The 17,814-nt window shown below is 37.5% G+C and overlaps 1 protein-coding gene across 1 annotated transcript; it reads left to right on the top strand.

Annotated features, from left to right (window-relative positions):
* Positions 1-2,353: 2,353 nt before the first annotated feature.
* On the top strand, positions 2,354-16,206 carry LOC145806978 (uncharacterized). Its single transcript, XM_082904877.1, has 5 exons — positions 2,354-2,983; positions 3,569-3,748; positions 7,930-8,254; positions 15,880-15,917; positions 16,069-16,206. Exons 1-5 carry the CDS (start codon positions 2,354-2,356, stop codon positions 16,204-16,206), a joined length of 1,311 nt encoding a protein of 436 aa, XP_082761003.1.
* The last annotated feature ends 1,608 nt before the right edge of the window (positions 16,207-17,814 follow it).

Raw genomic sequence — 17,814 nt, 5'->3', positions numbered from 1 at the left:
TGATTGATAGCATGGCTCATCAAAACATTATTTAGTAATGAATGAAGTTCTGTTTTGAAATGGTTTTGTGACACCCATTGAATATTGACCCTTGCTTGGGGGAGAATAATACCAAGGCTATTGAACCTTACTTGGGGGAGATTAACACCAAGGCCATTGACCCTTGCCTGGGAGAGATTAATACCAAGGCCATTGACCCTTGCCTGGGGGATATTAATACCAAGGCTATTAACCCTTGCCTGGGGGAAATTAATACCAAGGCCATTGACCCTTGCCTGGTGGAGATTAATACCAAGGCCATTTAATTGTATCAAAGCACAAAGAATTTCTAGTGTTAGACCCATCGCAGTCCATCGTTATTGAAATATTGTTCCTCTAATGGTTGTGGCACACGGACGAATGAAACGATTATTGGTGCTAAGATTGATACTTGTGATGATAATGAACTTCATTCATTTAACCTCTTTATTCTGTAATTATTCATTGGGCTCTAGCTCACTATTTATTTATGTACATATATGTAGGTGGTCAAGCAGAACAACAAAGTTAGAGAGCCTCGAGTCTACCCTGGGTCAGCTTTTGAGGAGCTTCCAAGTGAAGCAACCAGGCTAGGGAGGAGCCATGCTAGTCAGACCACCTTTTTGGGTATTTTAAAGTTCTTTTGCAATTGTGCATAGTTGGGGTTATATATATATATATGGATATGGAATATATAACTCGTACTCATGATGGATGTATCTTTGAAACAAAACTTAGCTTAACATATTTGTTCTCCTCATATATGCACAGCTCAATCAATAATTTCTATGTCATTTTAGACTTCCGCTAAGCCCCGTACTTTATAATTAAAGGTTCATTTGTATGGAGGCCGTAGGTAATCTACTCTTACTGGCCAGTCATGATGCTAAACCTATAAGGGCGGGTTTGGGTCATGACAGAGTGGTGTCAGAGCACGAGTTATATCTCACTCACTTGTCCGTTGAGCTATAGAGAGTCTAGAAGAGACTTCAGGATTGCATTCATGTGTAAGTAAATATTAGAGTGAGATAAATTGTATGATTACATGTTTGGAATTTGTATATGTGGACATATTTTATTTGTTGTGTTTATTATAATACAAGTTTTATATAGAAAAATGGTGAGGACAAAGAGTGCTGAGCTAGAGAACACATCCTCCTCAAGATTAGACAGACTGGAATGAATGATGCACGACATGGGTAAGGCCATAAGACAACAACAACAACCACCTCCCCCAAGCTCCAATGCCTATGCCATCTTCAACTCATGGGTGTCAGCCGGAGACTTGTACTATTGCCATGACTAGAGAATTTAAAAAGATGAAACCACCAGTGTTTCATGATGGAATCAAACCACTGAAGGTCGAGGCTTGGGTCTTAGGAATTGAGAAATTGTTTGAAGTATTCCTTTGTACTGAAGCTTAGAAAGTACATCTAGCTACATTCACCCTAGAAGATGATGCCCGACGTTGGTGGATGTTGGTTTGAGATGATAATGACATTACTTGGGCTCATTTTTTGAAAATCTTCTACGACGAATATTTTCCCCAATGTGTGTGGGATAGAAAGGCAGCCGAATTCGTGGAACTCAATGAAGGAAATAAGTCAATTGCTCAATATGAGGCTCAGTTTACAAAGTTAGCTCGTTTTGCACCCCACATGGTAGATACAGATTACAAAAAGGCCAGACAGTTCGAAGGGGGCTTGCGTGACCCGATTCTGGATAAAATTAATGTACTCAAATTGCCAACGTATGTGGAGGTACTAGACAGGGCATTGATAGCAGAGAGGAATGTGGCCAACCATAAACAAAACTTTGAATAGAAGGGCATGAGACCAAACTTTAATAAGGGGTCATCATCAGTGAATAAGAAGTTGAAGTGTGGGAATTTAAGTAACTCGGGGTCAACTCAAAGTGGCAATTTGACACCTACTTGCACAGTTTGTGGGAAGAAGCATTGGGGTGTTTGTCATTGTACTAGGGGGGCTTGTTACCAGTGTGGGAAGATAGGACATATGGCGAAAGATTGCACACAATCACAAACGGGTGGCAACTGAGGTGCCACAAGTTCGATTGGGTCAGCTCCCATAACAAAACCAGCTGCAATACCACCTACCACAAGAAATGAGCAGAGACAAGGAAGAGTTTTTGCATTGATTCCAGGGGATACTCAGAATACTGAGGCCGTAGGTCAGGTACAATCTCCATTTGTGCTAAACCTGCTTATGCTTTAATTGATTCAGGGTCTACACATTCGTTTATTTTTGTGGTTTTTACTGAAACTCTGAACAGACCTATGGAAACATTGAACTATATACTATGTGTTGCATCACCTATGGGAGGATCCATGGGTTCAACTGTATTTGTTGCATGTGAATTATTCTTTGGGAATGCAGTTTTGTATGCTGATTTAATACCTCTAGACATGAGATATTTTGATGTACTGTTGGGTACGGATTGGCTAACTAAATATTATGCAACTATTGATTGTGTTTTGAAACGAGTAATATTCCAACCTCTTGGACAAGATGAATTTTATTTTAAGGGAAAAGGGATAGTTTCACCACCATACCTCATATCTACCATGAAAGCCCAAAAACTAATAAATAAGGGTTTTCAAGGGTATTTGTGTAGTATAATAACTGAACCAATTATAGACAATACTCTAGACAACATACCAATGGTAAGAGATTTTCTTAATGTGTTTCCAGATGAACTACCCGGTCAACTTGTTGATAGAGAGATTGAATTTACAATTGATGTAATACCGGGGACTCAGGCAATTTCTAAAACTGCCTACCGCATGTCTACTACTGAAATGAAAGAATTGAAAACTCAGTTGTACGAATTGCTCAATAAAGGGTTTATCAGACCAAGTACATCACCATGGGGCGCACTAGTACTTTTTGTGAAAAAGAAAGACTGTACTCTTCGACTATGCATTGATTATTGGGAACTCAATAAGGTAACGGTGAAAAATAAATACCCTTTGCCACGTATTGATGACCTGTTTGATCAGTTGCAAGGGGCACAGACATTTTCGAAAATTGACTTGAGATTGGGGTGTCATCAATTGAAGGTTAAGGCTGAAGATGTGGAAAAGACTGTCTTCTGAGCTAGGTATGGACATTATGAGTTTTTAGTCATGCCTTTTGGAGTTACAAATGCACCCACAGCATTCATGGATTTGATGAACAGAATTTTCAAACCTTTCTTGGATAAATTTATCGCAGTGTTTATTGATGATATTCTCATATATTCGAAAAATAGAAATGATCTTGAACAACATTTGAGAATGACTCTTCAAACACTTAGAGAAAAAAAATTGTATGGGAAATTCAAAAAGTGTGAATTTTGGCTTGATGAAATTGCATTTTTGGGGCACATTATTAATAAGGATGGTATATCTGTTGATCCTCATAAAATTGAAGCAATCATTAATTGACCTACCCCGACTAATGTATCAGAAGTTCGTAGTTTTATGGGATTAGCAGGGTATTGCCTAAGATTTGTGAGAGACTTTTCAAAAATTATTGTGCCATTGACTCAGTTAACTCAAAAAGGTGAACCATTTGACTGGACAGATCAGAGAGAATCAGCCTTTCAAGAGTTGAAGAGAAGACTGACTACAGCTCCAATCCTCTCTATTCCTTCAGGTACCAAAGGTTTTATGATCTTTAGTGATGCATCTTATAAGGGCTTGGGTTTTGTTTTAATGCAGAATGGCAAGGTGATTGCATATGCCTCTCGACAATTGAGGCCACATTAAAAGAACTACCCTACACATGACTTGGAACTTGCTGTGGTGGTGTTTCCATTGAAGATATGGCGTCACTATTTATATGGGGTCAAATGTGAAGTGTATACAAATCATAAGAGTTTGAAATACTTTTTCACACAAAACGAGTTGAACATGCGTCAAAGGCGATGGCTTGAAATAATCAAAGATTATGATTTGCAGATACACTATCACTCGAGCAAAGCCAATATTGTGGCGGATGCACTTAGCAGAAAGAGTGTAGGGAATCTTGCATGTATGCTCACAGATAAGAGAGAGTTGCTACTGGAGTTTGAAAAACTCGAAATGGAAGTGGTGCCTTTTGAATTGGGTAGTTTGATAGCTACAATGTTTTCCCAGCCTGTCATTATCGAAGAAATTAAGCAAAAACAAATGAATGATGAGTTTTTTAAGAAGATTTGTGATGAACTTGACACAAGCCTAAACCGGGGTTCCTAATTGAAGATTTTGTGTTGAAATATCATGGAAGATTGTGTGTGCCAAATGATGCAGATTTGAAAAGGAGAATTTTGGAGGAAGCTCACAAGTCGATGTTTGCCATGCATCTAGGAAACACCAAAATGTATCAAGACTTGAAGCAAGTGTATTGGTGGCCCAATATGAAAAGAGAGATTGCCGACTTCAACTCTAAATAATTACAATGCTAGCAAGTAAAAGGGAAGCATCAGAAGCTAGCAGGTTTGCTTCAGTCTCTTCCTATCCCAGAATGAAAATGGGAACATATCACCATCGTCGGCCTACCTCGAACACCTAGAGGTATGGATTCTATTTGGGTTATCGTTTATAGATTGACTAAGTCTACTCATTTTCTTGCTGTAAAGACGTCATTTATTGCATATAAACTTGCTACTATCTACATTAATGAGATTATTCGACTGCATGGAGTCCTAGTGTCTATTGTATCAGATGGGGACCCTAAATTTGTCTGTAGATTTTGGCATAGTCTGCAGGATGCCATGGGAATAGAATTGAGATTTAGTACAACATTTCATCCACAGACCGATAGTGTAATATCCCTGTTCTGTAATATGCTAATTGGACCTTAATATGAATATGATTATGCATTTGATATGATTTTGTGTGCCAATTATGTTAAAATATGTGGTTTTGAATTTCTATCTGTGCACCGTAGGAATATCTGTTTGATTATCTGCTTTGGAAATTAAATTGAAGGCCCTATCTGTCGTAGAACCCGAAATTGATTGTGCCATTGTGATTGGCATAACTTTTAGAGCCTACGGTGAAATTTAATTGAAAATTGATTCGGGTCAAATTAATCAGATTAAATTATTGACATAGTGCTCAAATTATTAAATATTGATTATTATGGTTACTGGACTTATACATAAGGGGCCAACTACACCCTCATTTGGTGTTTTGAAGATCAAAAATCTGATTCTACACCTTAGAGTGAGAGAGGGTCGGCTATAGAGAGAGAAAGGGGGAGAATTGTGCAATTTTGGCTTAAGGCTTGGAGATTTGAAGTTTCACTCCAAAGAACTTGAGTGTTTAAAGCTCCTGGGTGAGTGATCAACCCCTAATTCATGAGTTGAACTTGTGATTTTGTGAATTCTAGTGATTTGGTAGCTCATGGCAAAGATTTAGTTGAAAATGAAGCTAGAATGTACATGCATGCATAGAATTATCATAAATGAGCAAGGAATGTACATCTATCATGTGGTTTGTTAATCATGAAGAATTAAATTGTAGGATCATACATGCAAGCATGATTTGGATGAATTTCATGTGTTTAAGCATCATTTGACCTATTTGAAATGGAATTGGAATTAAAAGATTGCATGCAAGTTTGATTATTGAAGATATGAAGCTCATATGGGATTTGAAAGCATAAGCCATGATTATACAAGAATGTTGATTGATTTTGGAGAATTGAACCATGGTTTTGAGTAATTAGCTTCATATTGTTTGTGTACCCTTGAAATATAATGTGTTTATATGTTTTTGGGACCGAAATCATGAGTTGAGACCTTTGAACATCAAAATTGAACTCCAAGAACAGTTCTGGAATTTCCAGAAAGTTTGATGTCCGCTCGAGCGTGGATTTCGTGCTCCCAGCATTTTTTTCAGACTTGGATGTCCGCTAGAGCGGAGGAGTTCATGCTCAAGTGGGGAGCTATGTAGACAGGCCTTCCGCTCGAGCGCCCGAGTTCACGCTCGAGCGTGAATTTGATGCAACCAGCACTTTTGCAAGCCTTAAGGGTCCGCTCGAGCGGGGAAGTCCACGCTCGAGCAGGGACCTTGTTTTCTGAAATTTTGTATGCGCGTTCTGTGTTTCGTTTTCCGTTCTCTTTTACTTGCAAGCACTCTTAGGCATGCACTAAACATTGTAATTGAGCTAAAGAGATAAGAATGAATCCTAAAGAGGAATATGTGAATTAAGGAATGGATTAAATTGTTAGTGACCCTTTTATGTTCATGGAATGTGTAGGGTCGAGCTCCAGGGCAAACCAACCAACTGATCACTGTGAGTTGTATCTCAATAAAGATATCTGTAATAGGTCATTTGTCCAATTGCTTATCTTCTTATAAGTTTGATAATTTGAATTGTGGACAAATGCTTGCTATGCCTACCAATTGACATGAATGATTGGGCCGAAGGCCGATTGACATAAATGATTGGGCTGAAGGCCGATTGACATGAATGATTGGGCCGAAGGCCGATTGACATAAATGGTTGGGCCAAAGGCCATTTGGCATGAATGATTGGGCCGAAGGCCGATTGACATAAATGATTTGGCCGAAGGCCGTTTGGCATGAATGATTGGGTTGAAGGCCGTTTGACATAAGTAAATGGGCTGAGGACCAGTATGATATGAAAGTATAATGGGCCAAAGGCCAGTTTGACACGAAAGTGTAAATGGGCCGAAGGCCAGTTTGATGTGAAAGTTTGAATGGGCCGAAGGCCAGTTTAACATGAAAGTTTGAATGGGCCAGAGGCCAGTCTGATATGAATGATAGTCTGATATGAATGATAAGTCTAAAATGAATGACAGTCTAATATGAATGATAGTCTGACACGAATGGAAGATAAATGGGCCAAAGGCCAGTATGTTTGGAACCATAGTCACTTGACTTGAATTGTGTATATATAAGTTAGATGGGAATACGAGCTGGGCCCAAGGCCGTTTGAAGCATGTTATTCTACATATTGTTTGTGTATCTTTTTTATCTGATATTATTCACTGGGCTTTCGCTCACGCTCATTCATGTGTTTGTAGGTGAGCCAAGAGAGGTCCAGACCCAGCCTCAGTGAAGTCAGCATGGAACAACTAAGGTTTTGAAGAGTCAGCCCTTGCGTCTCACGCACGAGACACATCTTCGCCTTTTTTCCATTATACGTCATTTTGTCATGTTGGCGAGGATTTTGGTTCATGTCTATATATAGTTTTCATGGGTTGACTTAGATTTGGATGATCCTGTTTGTACAGAACCTTATGTTACTATGCTTTCTGTTCTGAGTTATTAACATATGCATGTATGGAATGTTATGATGTGCATATAAGTATGGCTCTATGGACAAAGTTTTAAATTTGATTCTGTTTGGCCCCTTTACTCTGATGAGTTTTGTCTTATTGAGTTTGAGGCCGTAGGTAATCTCGCGATTACTGGCCAGTTATGGCCTTAACCCATAGGGGCGGGTTTGGGTTTTGACAGATAGGCAAACCGAAAGGATTATTCATACCTTAGAAAACATGCTTCGTATGTGTGTATTGGATTTTCAGGGCAATTGGGAAACTTATTTGCCATTGGTCGAATTTGCTTATAAAAACAGTTTTCACACGAGTATCGGTATGGCACCATATGAGGCACTATATGGCAGAAAATTTAGATCGCCAGTTTGTTAGACAGAGGTTGGTGATAGAACTATTTATGGGACTAAACTCATGCAAGAAAGAACTGAGAAGATCAAAATCATTTAGCAAAGGCTCAAAACTACACAGAGCCGATAGAAAAGCTACGCGGATCAGCGAAGAAGGGACTTAGTGTACAAAATCGGAGGCCATGTATTCATCAAAGTGACCCCAATGAAGGGGCATATGAGATTTGGTAAAAAGGGAAAACTAACTCCTTACTACATTGGACTGTTTCAGATCCTTGAGAGGTTGGGTCCTGTTGCTTATCATATTGACCTGCCACCGAGAATCGAACAAGTGCATAACATTTTCCATGTATCCATGCTTCGTGGGTATCTTAGAGATCCGTTCCATATGATTGATTGCCACCGGATTGCTCTAGATGAGGATATAATGTATGAGGAATGGCCCGTGCAAATCATTGATTGGAAAGTCAAGCAATTGAGAAACAAAACTATCCCTATGGTGAAGGTCGAGTGGAGAGAACATTATGGAAAGGAGGCCACTTGGGAGAAAGTGGAAGAGATGTTGCAACGATATCTGTATTTGTTTCCATCTGAAGGTAACTTAAGTTTGAAGGACCAAACTTTCTAAAGAGGAGAGACGGTGACGACCCCGACCCCAGCTCCAAACTAGTACATTATATAATTTTAATGAGTTTAATTGCATGATTATGTGCTCAATTATGTGATTACATGTTTAATCCTATAATTATCTGTTGACATATGGAATATCTGTTTAAATTGACAACTTAGAGTCGGAAATTGAAAGCCTAAACGACTTTAGAAACTGAAATTGACTAGCCCAATAGGCTAATTAGGATATTTAGAATTTTATGGCAACTTTATTTGAAGTTTGATTTGGATCAAAATAATTAGAATAAATTGATTGAATTAGTATTAAGCCTAATTAATTAATCTTAATCACATTTGATTAGGCTAACTTAATCACATCCTATATAAGGCCCTAATTAAGCTTGTAGGCTCATTTTTATAACTCTTCGTTGAGAATTGAGAGAGAAGGGAGAAGAACTCAACATATTTAGAGACAGAACAAAGAGCTTATAGAGAATTGTGGAAGATTGAAGGGTTGGAGCTATAATACACTTGAATTTACACATTAGGTATGAGACTCATCCTAAATTCTTAGAATTGAATTATGTAAAAACTAAGTTCATGGAGTTATAGGATCATTTTGTTGAATTTGAATAGGTTGAGCATGAGTTGTTATGAATAGGATGAATTGGAGTTGAATTATACACATGCATGCATAATGTGAGTTGGAATTCATGAAATTCCTACATGCTTGGCACATTTATACCTTAATTTGGAAAATCCTTCATGTTTTCAAGCTTCCAATGTCACTAGATTATATTTTGAACATGTTTTGAAGAAATGTACACTCAATTTGAGTTAAACTTATTTTATAATTTGTGGTTAAAGTCTTTGGTTGGGAAATTACCATGGTTTTGAATAAATGGGTCAAAATTGGAAGTATTTTCATGTTATATAATGATTCTCCAAGTTTTTGTACAAAAAACCCAAGATTTGAGGCTTTGAATACCATGTTTGAACTTCAAACATAGTTCTGGAAATTCCAAAATTTGTGTTGTCCGCTCGAGCGAGGGAAGCTCCGCTCGTGTGTGAAAATCGAGCTCCCAGAAGTTTTCTAAAATTTTGCAGGTCGCTCAAGTAACCAAAGTGGTGCTCGAGCAAGGACCCTTTTTCTTAGTCTTTCGCTCGAGTGACCATCAAGCGGGAATTTCATGTAACTAGTACCTTTGCAGACCGCTCGAGTGACCACCTTTGTTTTTGATCCTCTGCTTAAGCGTGGAAAGTTGTGCTCGAGCGTGGACCCTGTTTTCAGCAAATTTTGAGAAACTCTTTTGAGTGCTTATTTGCATCCTCATGTCACTCCAATCATACTTAGGCACCATTTGGACTCTTATAATCATAGAATAAGTTAGGAACACATAAAGAGAATTGAATTGACAAAATGGAGTTTCAATTGCATTTTGTTATGTGTTTTGTTTAGGTGGGTGTTCGAGGCTTAGTGACAACGCAAACCACTGTGAGTAATAACTTTATAAAGATATGTTCAAGTTATCTTTATTTTCGAAAATGTTATTGCTATTGAAATGGATCTGTGATTAATTGAATGAATCTTTGAAACGATATGATGATTGATAGCATGGCTCATCAAAATGTTATTTTCTTATAATGAATGAAGTTCTATTTCGAAATGGTTTGTGACACCCATTGAATATTGACCCTTGCCTGGGGAGATTAATACCAAGGCCATTAACCCTTGCCTGGAGGAGATTAATACCAAGGCCATTGAATTGTATCGAAGCACAGAGAATTTCTAGTGTTAGACCCATCTTGGTCCATCGTTATTGAAATATTGTTCCTCCAATGGGTATGCCACACGTACGAACGAAACGATTATTGATGCTAAGATTGATACTTGTGATGACAATGAACTTCATTCATTTAACCTCTTTATTCTGTTGTTACTCATTGGGCTCTACCTCACTATTTATTTATGTACATATATGTAGGTGGTCAAGTGGAACAACAAAATTAGAGAGCCTCGAGTCTACCCTGGGTCAGCTTTTGAGGAGCTTCCAAGTGAAACAACCAGGCTGGGGTGGAGCCGCACTAGTCAGACCCCCCTTTTGTATATTTTAAAGTTCTTTTGCAATTGTGCATAGTTGGGGTTATATATATATGGATATGGAAATGGAATACACAACTTGTACTCATGATGGATGTATTTTTGAAACAAAACTTTGCTTAACATATTTGTTCTCCTCATATATGCACAGTTCAACGGATAATTTCTATGTCATTTTAGACTTCTGCTAAGCCCCGTACTTTATAATTAAAGGTTCATTTGTATGGAGGCCGTAGGTAATCTATGGTTACTGGCCGGTCATGACGCTAAACCTGTAGGGGCGGGTTTGGGTCGTGACAAATAATGTCCATTTAGTAGTGCGTACATGATCAATGGTAGTAATTAAAACATTTTTGACATGCTCTTTATAGATACATGCACAAAAACATATTTTATATCATATCTCACACACTAGGTGGAGGACTTTTGACAAACTACTAAGATTAACTCAAGCCTGACACAATAAAATAAAGCCTCTACACAGAGGTACTTCTTGGGTGGCTTGACAAAGAGGCAGGCTCCAGGGCAAACTCTAATGTTGTTCCTCCAATTGCTCACCTACATATATATATATATATATATAAAGAGTGAGCAAATGCCAGTGAATAATACCAATGTAAAAAGGCTGTATGAATGAGATTCTTAATTAAGTAAATCACATTAATACATATTACATGTAAATCAAAATTAGAACGACCACAGGTCCATCATTTCCATAGTCATATCCATGCGTACATTCATATCCATGTTCATGAGCACCATTTAATTCAAATAGCCTTTGGCCCATTACATTCATATTCAAATCAGAATATTCAAATAGGCTTTGGCCCATCATAATATTCAAACGACCTTTGGCCCATCATAGTATTCAAACGGCCTTTGGCCTATCATAGTATTCAAACGACCTTTGGCCCATCATAATGTTCAAATGGCCTTTGGCCCATCATAATATTGAAACGGCCTTTGGCCCATCATAATATTCAAATGGCCTTGGGCATAAATCATATCAAACGGCCTCAGCCAATTCATTCATTTTCGTATTTAAATTGCTTTATGTAAAAGACAAGCATTTCGAGTATTCATTCATCGTTCAAATCAACAAATACATAAAGATTATACAGAAGTAGCATTTGGAAAATAAAATACTTGAATATATCTTTACTAAGATATTACTCACAGTGTTCAGATGCCTGGTTCACCTTTGTAGTTGACCCTACCCAATTCATAACACACATAGAAATCGGGTCACAATACAATTCATTTCGTTCTTTAATTCGTTTAATTCTCTTAGGCTCTTTCTAACTCTATAGTTCATTTATAATGCCCAGTGTACGCCTAAGAGTGCTTAGAAGCGAAAGAATGAAGCAGTTTTTCAAAAAAACTTTAGACAGGACCCCCCGCTCCAGCACACCATTAGTTGCTCGAGCGGAGCCATTAGTCTGTAAAAATACTAGTTGCTTGAATTCTATGCTCAAGTGACAACTTCTTTACTCGAGCGATGAAGAAGAATTCAGGATTTTCCAGAATGTTGTTTAAACTTCAAAACACATTATCAAGGCTCCAACTTTCATGCATGACATGTTCTAATGTACAAAAACACTCCCAAAAACAATTATATAAGATTATTTCTAACTTCTTAGCTCAAATCTCCATGAATTTAACAATTTCATTACTTTTCTTCCTTTCTTGCAAAACATAAAATTAAAGCTAAATGCTCTAAAATATTTGCAAGTATGAAATTCGAATCAAAGTCAAGTCAATTCTTGATTGTCAAATTTTAAATCATAATTAATTTCTTGATTTACCCAAATTAATTTTCTTCATATCAAACCCAATTTCAAACTCATAAATTCTAAAACATAAATTAACTTTCAAAATATAATTCTAAAACTTGGGTTCATACATGGCTTTTCAAAAAAAACACAAACTCTTAAATATCAAGAAATATGATCAATTTTAAATCATTTACATCATAACTCCTTTAATTAAAAAATAAATAAACTCATTTATTCATAAACTCATAATTTTCCAACGCTTAGTTCTTATTTCATCAAAACATGATATCAATTCTAAGAAATTTATGATGCATGTACAATTAGAGTATTAAAACTTATAAATTTTGTTCATGCATATAGAAATGAAACTCAAATTCATACAAGATTACAAAAATCAAACTCAACATAGTTAATTCCTAATTTAACTTCCATAAATTTGAACCTAACTCCATTTCTTCATAATCTTGCTAATTTTTTTTTATTTTATTTACATAAGATTCAACCCAATCATCTCTTAATTTCAGCTTGTAGATAATTTATCTACAAAGTTTAAGTCTCAATTTCTTACCTTAAATGTTCAATGGTTGAATTTCTTGAGTCCCCTTACAATTTCCTGCAAAAAGTGGTTCTCTTCTTCAAAGAAATTGAGCAATCTCTCTCTCTCGGCATTCTCTCTCTCTCTCTCTCTCTCTCTGTGTTTTTCTCTCCCTCTCGATGCTCTCTCTCTGCCTTTCTGTTTCCTACGGTTTCTTAGAAGAACTCTTGAACTCAAGGGGGTTAGCACCCTTGTTCCCCTTTTTGGTTTCATTTCCCTTCTTTTATTTCATTTTTATTTTTATTTTTATTAATATTCCTACAACCAAAGAATGGCTCGAGAACTCTCCCTAACTTTCATTTCATATTTTTATTTTTATTTTTATTTTTATTTTATTTAATTGATTGGGATTGGTTTGGCATATCATTTCACATTAACTTAATTAATCATCACTTAGTCCTAATTAATCTTGATTAATCAGAAATCCCACATAATCTAATTAGTCTACTTGGCTTCAATTAAGGCCCAATCAATTATATTTAATTTTACCAATCTGAATCAGATTTTTGGTCAAACTCCCAAAAGGCTTCAAATATCAAATTAAACTTATTACTACAATTAATTTGAGTGTCTCAAATCTCTCAGCCCTTCAATTTTAAGTCAGACCCCAAACCTTATAAATAAATTACATGTTTAAATTGGACACCTCATAAATAGATTTAATTCATAATAATCATAATTTCTCAAACCTTATAATGTAATTAATTTAATTAACTCCAATTCGAACCCAATTAATAAAATCTTAATTTTACTAAACTAAATTGAAGCTAAATCGAATATTTAATTAGGCTCCCAAGTAGGTCAATACTTGAAATCAAACTGATTCAACTAATTAATTTCACTTCCTTAAGCCATTTGGACCTTTAATTTCTAATCCCAAAATAAATCATTACTAAAATCACTTACCGATTTTGCTCCATAATCCTCATAAATCCCAAATTAAATCAGGATAACAACTAATTAAAATCCAAATCTCCTTAAATAATTAAATTCCAAATATAATACGTAGTGGGGTTGTCACACTGACACAAAGAAACCTCTCAGTGTCACATTCCTACAGGTCAAGAGAGAGAGAGAGAGATAGAGAGAGAGTCAGAGAGAGAAAAAAAGCTTAGAGGATGCGTCTCACAAGTCTTGAGAAAACCATTTGGAGTTACATCTCACGCGTCTCGAGATAATGACTGCTCGAGAACATGTTCTTGCATGTCCATAGAAAACCGCTCAGGGTCGCGTCTCATACGTCCTGAGATAACCGCTCGAGGGGCAATGATCCTAAACAAATTTCAATGTAAAAAGGATAGATAATATAAGATAACGCATGATGCAAATGGACACAATGGGTGTGATAGGCATTGTGGTATGCGTGACAGACAATGTAATGAAGATGTTTAGGTAATTCAATAGAATAAACAGACAACGCGGCGCCTTAGAAGGCACCTCACGGGGCGAGTGGCAATGAACCGCCTTACTCTGATGGGGATCTCTCTTTCCCGTTTTGCTTTTTCAAACCTTTACCTTTGTCTTGCATTACTGAATAAAGGTATAATTTTCACGCAAAAACCACAGGCACTACTTTTCTTCCTGGCTATGTTTGCAACTTTCCCTATTCTCCAACAGAGTGATAGACTAGGTTGGTTCAAAAAATTTCTTGCGGAGCAGTGTTCACGGAGATCACCTCATTTGGTTTAAGAATTGAATTTGGACTTATGCGTACCACACTGCTGAAAAGTGGCATTTTAAGAAAAAATGCCTTTGGTGGGGAATGGTGTTCAGGGAGGGCACTTTTGATCGCCATGATGACTTAAAGCAAGCTTGAGCTCAAGGTCAAGGTACATTTACACTCTAGAGAAATGGCTAGACCTGAGAAGGTGCATTAGGAACATAATTTCTGAACTTTCTGAAGTTACAGCAAACTCAGATACTCCACTTTTCGCTTTTCTCTTTTTGCTTTTGCTTTATAGTCTGGAACCTATGTAGCTTCAAGTAGGTCTTTTCGTTTTGTTGTTTTTTTTGAAAACTTGTATTTTGTTTTGTAAAACTATGATCGGGGTTGGACCTTGCAGTTTATGAAAGAAAGAATTTTGTTTTTCCCATTATGTCAAAAATGGCACCAGACTTTGAGCACAAAAAAGCACTTTACAGGAATTCGAAACTGAGAATGATTGCTTTGGAATTGATTCTGAATCGGATAAGGAGCCTTCAACCGACCAAAACGCAAAAATACAACTCGATAAAAGAGAAACAAAACAAAAACAACCTGATAACACATATTAAAACTTGTTGGAACCAAGGCAAGACTTAAAACAAGACTTTGAAACATTGCATTGAAATTGGCCCCTTTTTGTAGCTGCCAGTCTATTTGGCAAGAATTAAGACCCGGCCAGGTCTAAATACCTACGACCGTGTTTCAATAAGGATGGATGGATCCAAATAGTGGCTGGGCACTGGGATCCAACTGTCATGCACTCACCCATTCCCAATCTCTATAATAGGTGCTCTCTCACTGTTTTCTCGACGAAACAACAAACTTATGATATTTTGTTCTAATGTTGGAGATTTTGTTTAGCAATAGACTCAAAGATTGCATGACCGCTTTGGACTGCATAGAAAAGGTAAACTTTAACGGTTTCGACGTAAATGCTCCTTTTCTTTTGAGTCATACTATGCTTTGTTTTTCGTTCCTTCATGCCGCTACTCAATGTTAAGACCCCTTCACTGATGTGTTTCGCTTCAGAATGCAAGAGATATGTCCTCCTCTTGAAGAGTTTCAAGCATTGATGGAATCTCTCCAAAATAAGGAGATTATGTCCCAACCTCATTTCAGCCATACACGGGCTCTTGAAACGATGTGTGGTCTTACTTTAAACGAGGCCTGGTCTTTTCCTTATGACAGAGAGTTGAATGTAGCTAGCTTGATTCATCGATTTTTCGGCGTCGGGGACATGAGTGACCTTCTTTGGCAAGGTTACTGTCAACACGCCCTCTGCTTATATTTGCTCACACACTTCATATTTTCCCTTAGTTACAGCGAAGCTAGCATTAGGCTGATTGAAGTGGCCCAACGCCTCAAGAAGGGCCGAAGCTACATAGGCTTGGCACTAACCAAAACCTTAATGGGCTTGGATGTTTTCCACTAGCCAGAGACTTCTCGATTCACGGGGAGTCCACTGCTTCTTCAGGTACTGTTTCCCACTATTTCATCTTTATGATTCTAACATCACTTTGTCACTCAATCTCTATTTTCTCTCAAAAGCCCTTTCTTTACTTTTTGTTCTCAACATACATTTCTATATTCTTTAATCTCTCTGATTTTTTTTTATCCATTACTAGGTGTGGTTGATGGATATGCTGAAAGTTGTGGACCCTTGCCCAGAGCAATCTGCTAGATCTTACTTCTTTCGATCGCAGCTAGTGAGCTTTCCCATAGAGGAGTTGTGGCGATTGGATGTAGAGCAGATCTGCAACTGACATCGCTTGATGATTCCCTTGACTTAACTTGATCGGGATGAGTTACAGCATGTCTTGCTAGCTAGGGATACAATTGATTAGCCTAACACACTGTGTTTTCTATTTCCCATTCAGGTTCAAACGACAGTTCGAGGATGATTAGACCTTACCCTGGTGAGGGTGTTGAGTATTCAGCTTCATTCTTGACCCGTGTTTCACACTTGGCTTAGTACCTAAATGCCTGGAGAACGAGAGTGCTCCTAGCTCTTGCTGTTGGCTTCAGTCATGCCCTTTCTAGTGAGTGCTTGGCTTGGCTTGAGAATGAGACACAGGTTGGGCCATCTTTGGCCGCAGAGACTTCTGAGAGTGCGGGCAAGAGACAAAGGACCACTGCCTGACCCATCTATGCCCGTAGTTCATTGCTTTGACTTTTCTTTTCTCTTTAAGCTTTATGATGTAAAAGCAACTTTGAGTTGGCCTGAGAGTTGGATGGTGTGCTTGTTTCTACTTTCTATTTTGAAATGATGTAATTAAGTTGTGAGTACTAGAAATTTTCCCTTTTTGTCCAAAGAATGGTCTGTTTTGCAAAAAGTAAAATTTTAAGAAAATTAACTTCATTAAAACCTTCCAAAACAAATTTTTGTAGGCGGTCACCACCTGATATACGTAGAATCAATCCTCAAGATGTACAGCTCCAAATCAAGACGATCATGATTGCCCAAAACTACATTCACTTTTACTATTGTTTTGTCCCTTGCTTTATCTTGCAACTGGATCTTCTGCCGAATGGAGGTAAAACAATCAAGCCAACCGATAGTGAGATGGATCGATCAAACAATGGATAGGTCAGTTGAGTTGCAAATGGTTAGGGCCAAACTTTGAGATGAAGTTGCGTACGTATCCCAATGATGGGATACTCTCTAGTTCCTAGTTAAGGTTCACTTGTGTATTAACTCTCTATTTTTGTGCTCTAACTTTTGCCAAAGTCGCCCTTTCAGATTTTCAACCTGACGAGTTCTATTTTCATTCATTTCCAATTTTTCACGCTGTAACTTTTTCCTAGGTCACCCTTTTGGGTTTTCAACTGAGCGACCCTCTCAAAAATAGTACTTTTTTAACCATGTTGATCGGTTGTGAGAACTCCAAACCATTCAAATCCATGAGAATGATTGCTCCTTTTGAGAAAATAGATTTGATGATGTTGTGACCGGTCACATTGGGTCTGAACTTGCTCCTGGGGTCATGGATAGGAGCTCGATTGTCATTAAGCTCGATATCTCCTTCTTTCAAATTTCTGGACTTGACTTTCTTGTTGAATGCCCTAGCAATTCTGCACTGGCATCCCTAGATATGATACAACGCCTTCAATCTCCTCTCATCAAACAACATCAACTCTTCAAACCTATTTTGTTGCCAATCTGCCTATGCTATCTAACACTCAACTACGATTCTCAACGACGACACCTCAATTTTGATAGGTAAAATAGCCTCCATTCCATACCCCAAAGAGTCGGGGTTTGCCCCTGTAAAAGTTTGGATTGATGTTCTATAGCCCGAAAGTGCAAAAGGCAGCTTCTCCGGCCATTCTCTATATGTTTCCACCATTTTTCGTATAATATTCTTGTTGTT

Source organism: Camellia sinensis, chromosome 1, assembly GCF_055761805.1.
Source record: "Camellia sinensis isolate YWXY chromosome 1, ASM5576180v1, whole genome shotgun sequence".
NCBI classification, from domain to species: domain Eukaryota; kingdom Viridiplantae; phylum Streptophyta; class Magnoliopsida; order Ericales; family Theaceae; genus Camellia; species Camellia sinensis.
This window is presented reverse-complemented; position numbering and strand designations above follow the sequence as displayed.

What these genes read in the sequence shown, in the direction of transcription:
- LOC145806978 (XM_082904877.1), top strand. Translation starts at nt 2,354, where the DNA reads ATGGGAGGATCCATGGGTTCAACTGTATTTGTTGCATGTGAATTATTC. An exon ending in GTATTTGTTTCCATCTGAAG is followed by an intron (nt 8,255 to 15,879) that starts GTAACTTAAGTT and finishes TCCACTAGCCAG; the next exon opens with AGACTTCTCGATTCACGGGG. An exon ending in GGAGTCCACTGCTTCTTCAG is followed by an intron (nt 15,918 to 16,068) that starts GTACTGTTTCCC and finishes ATCCATTACTAG; the next exon opens with GTGTGGTTGATGGATATGCT.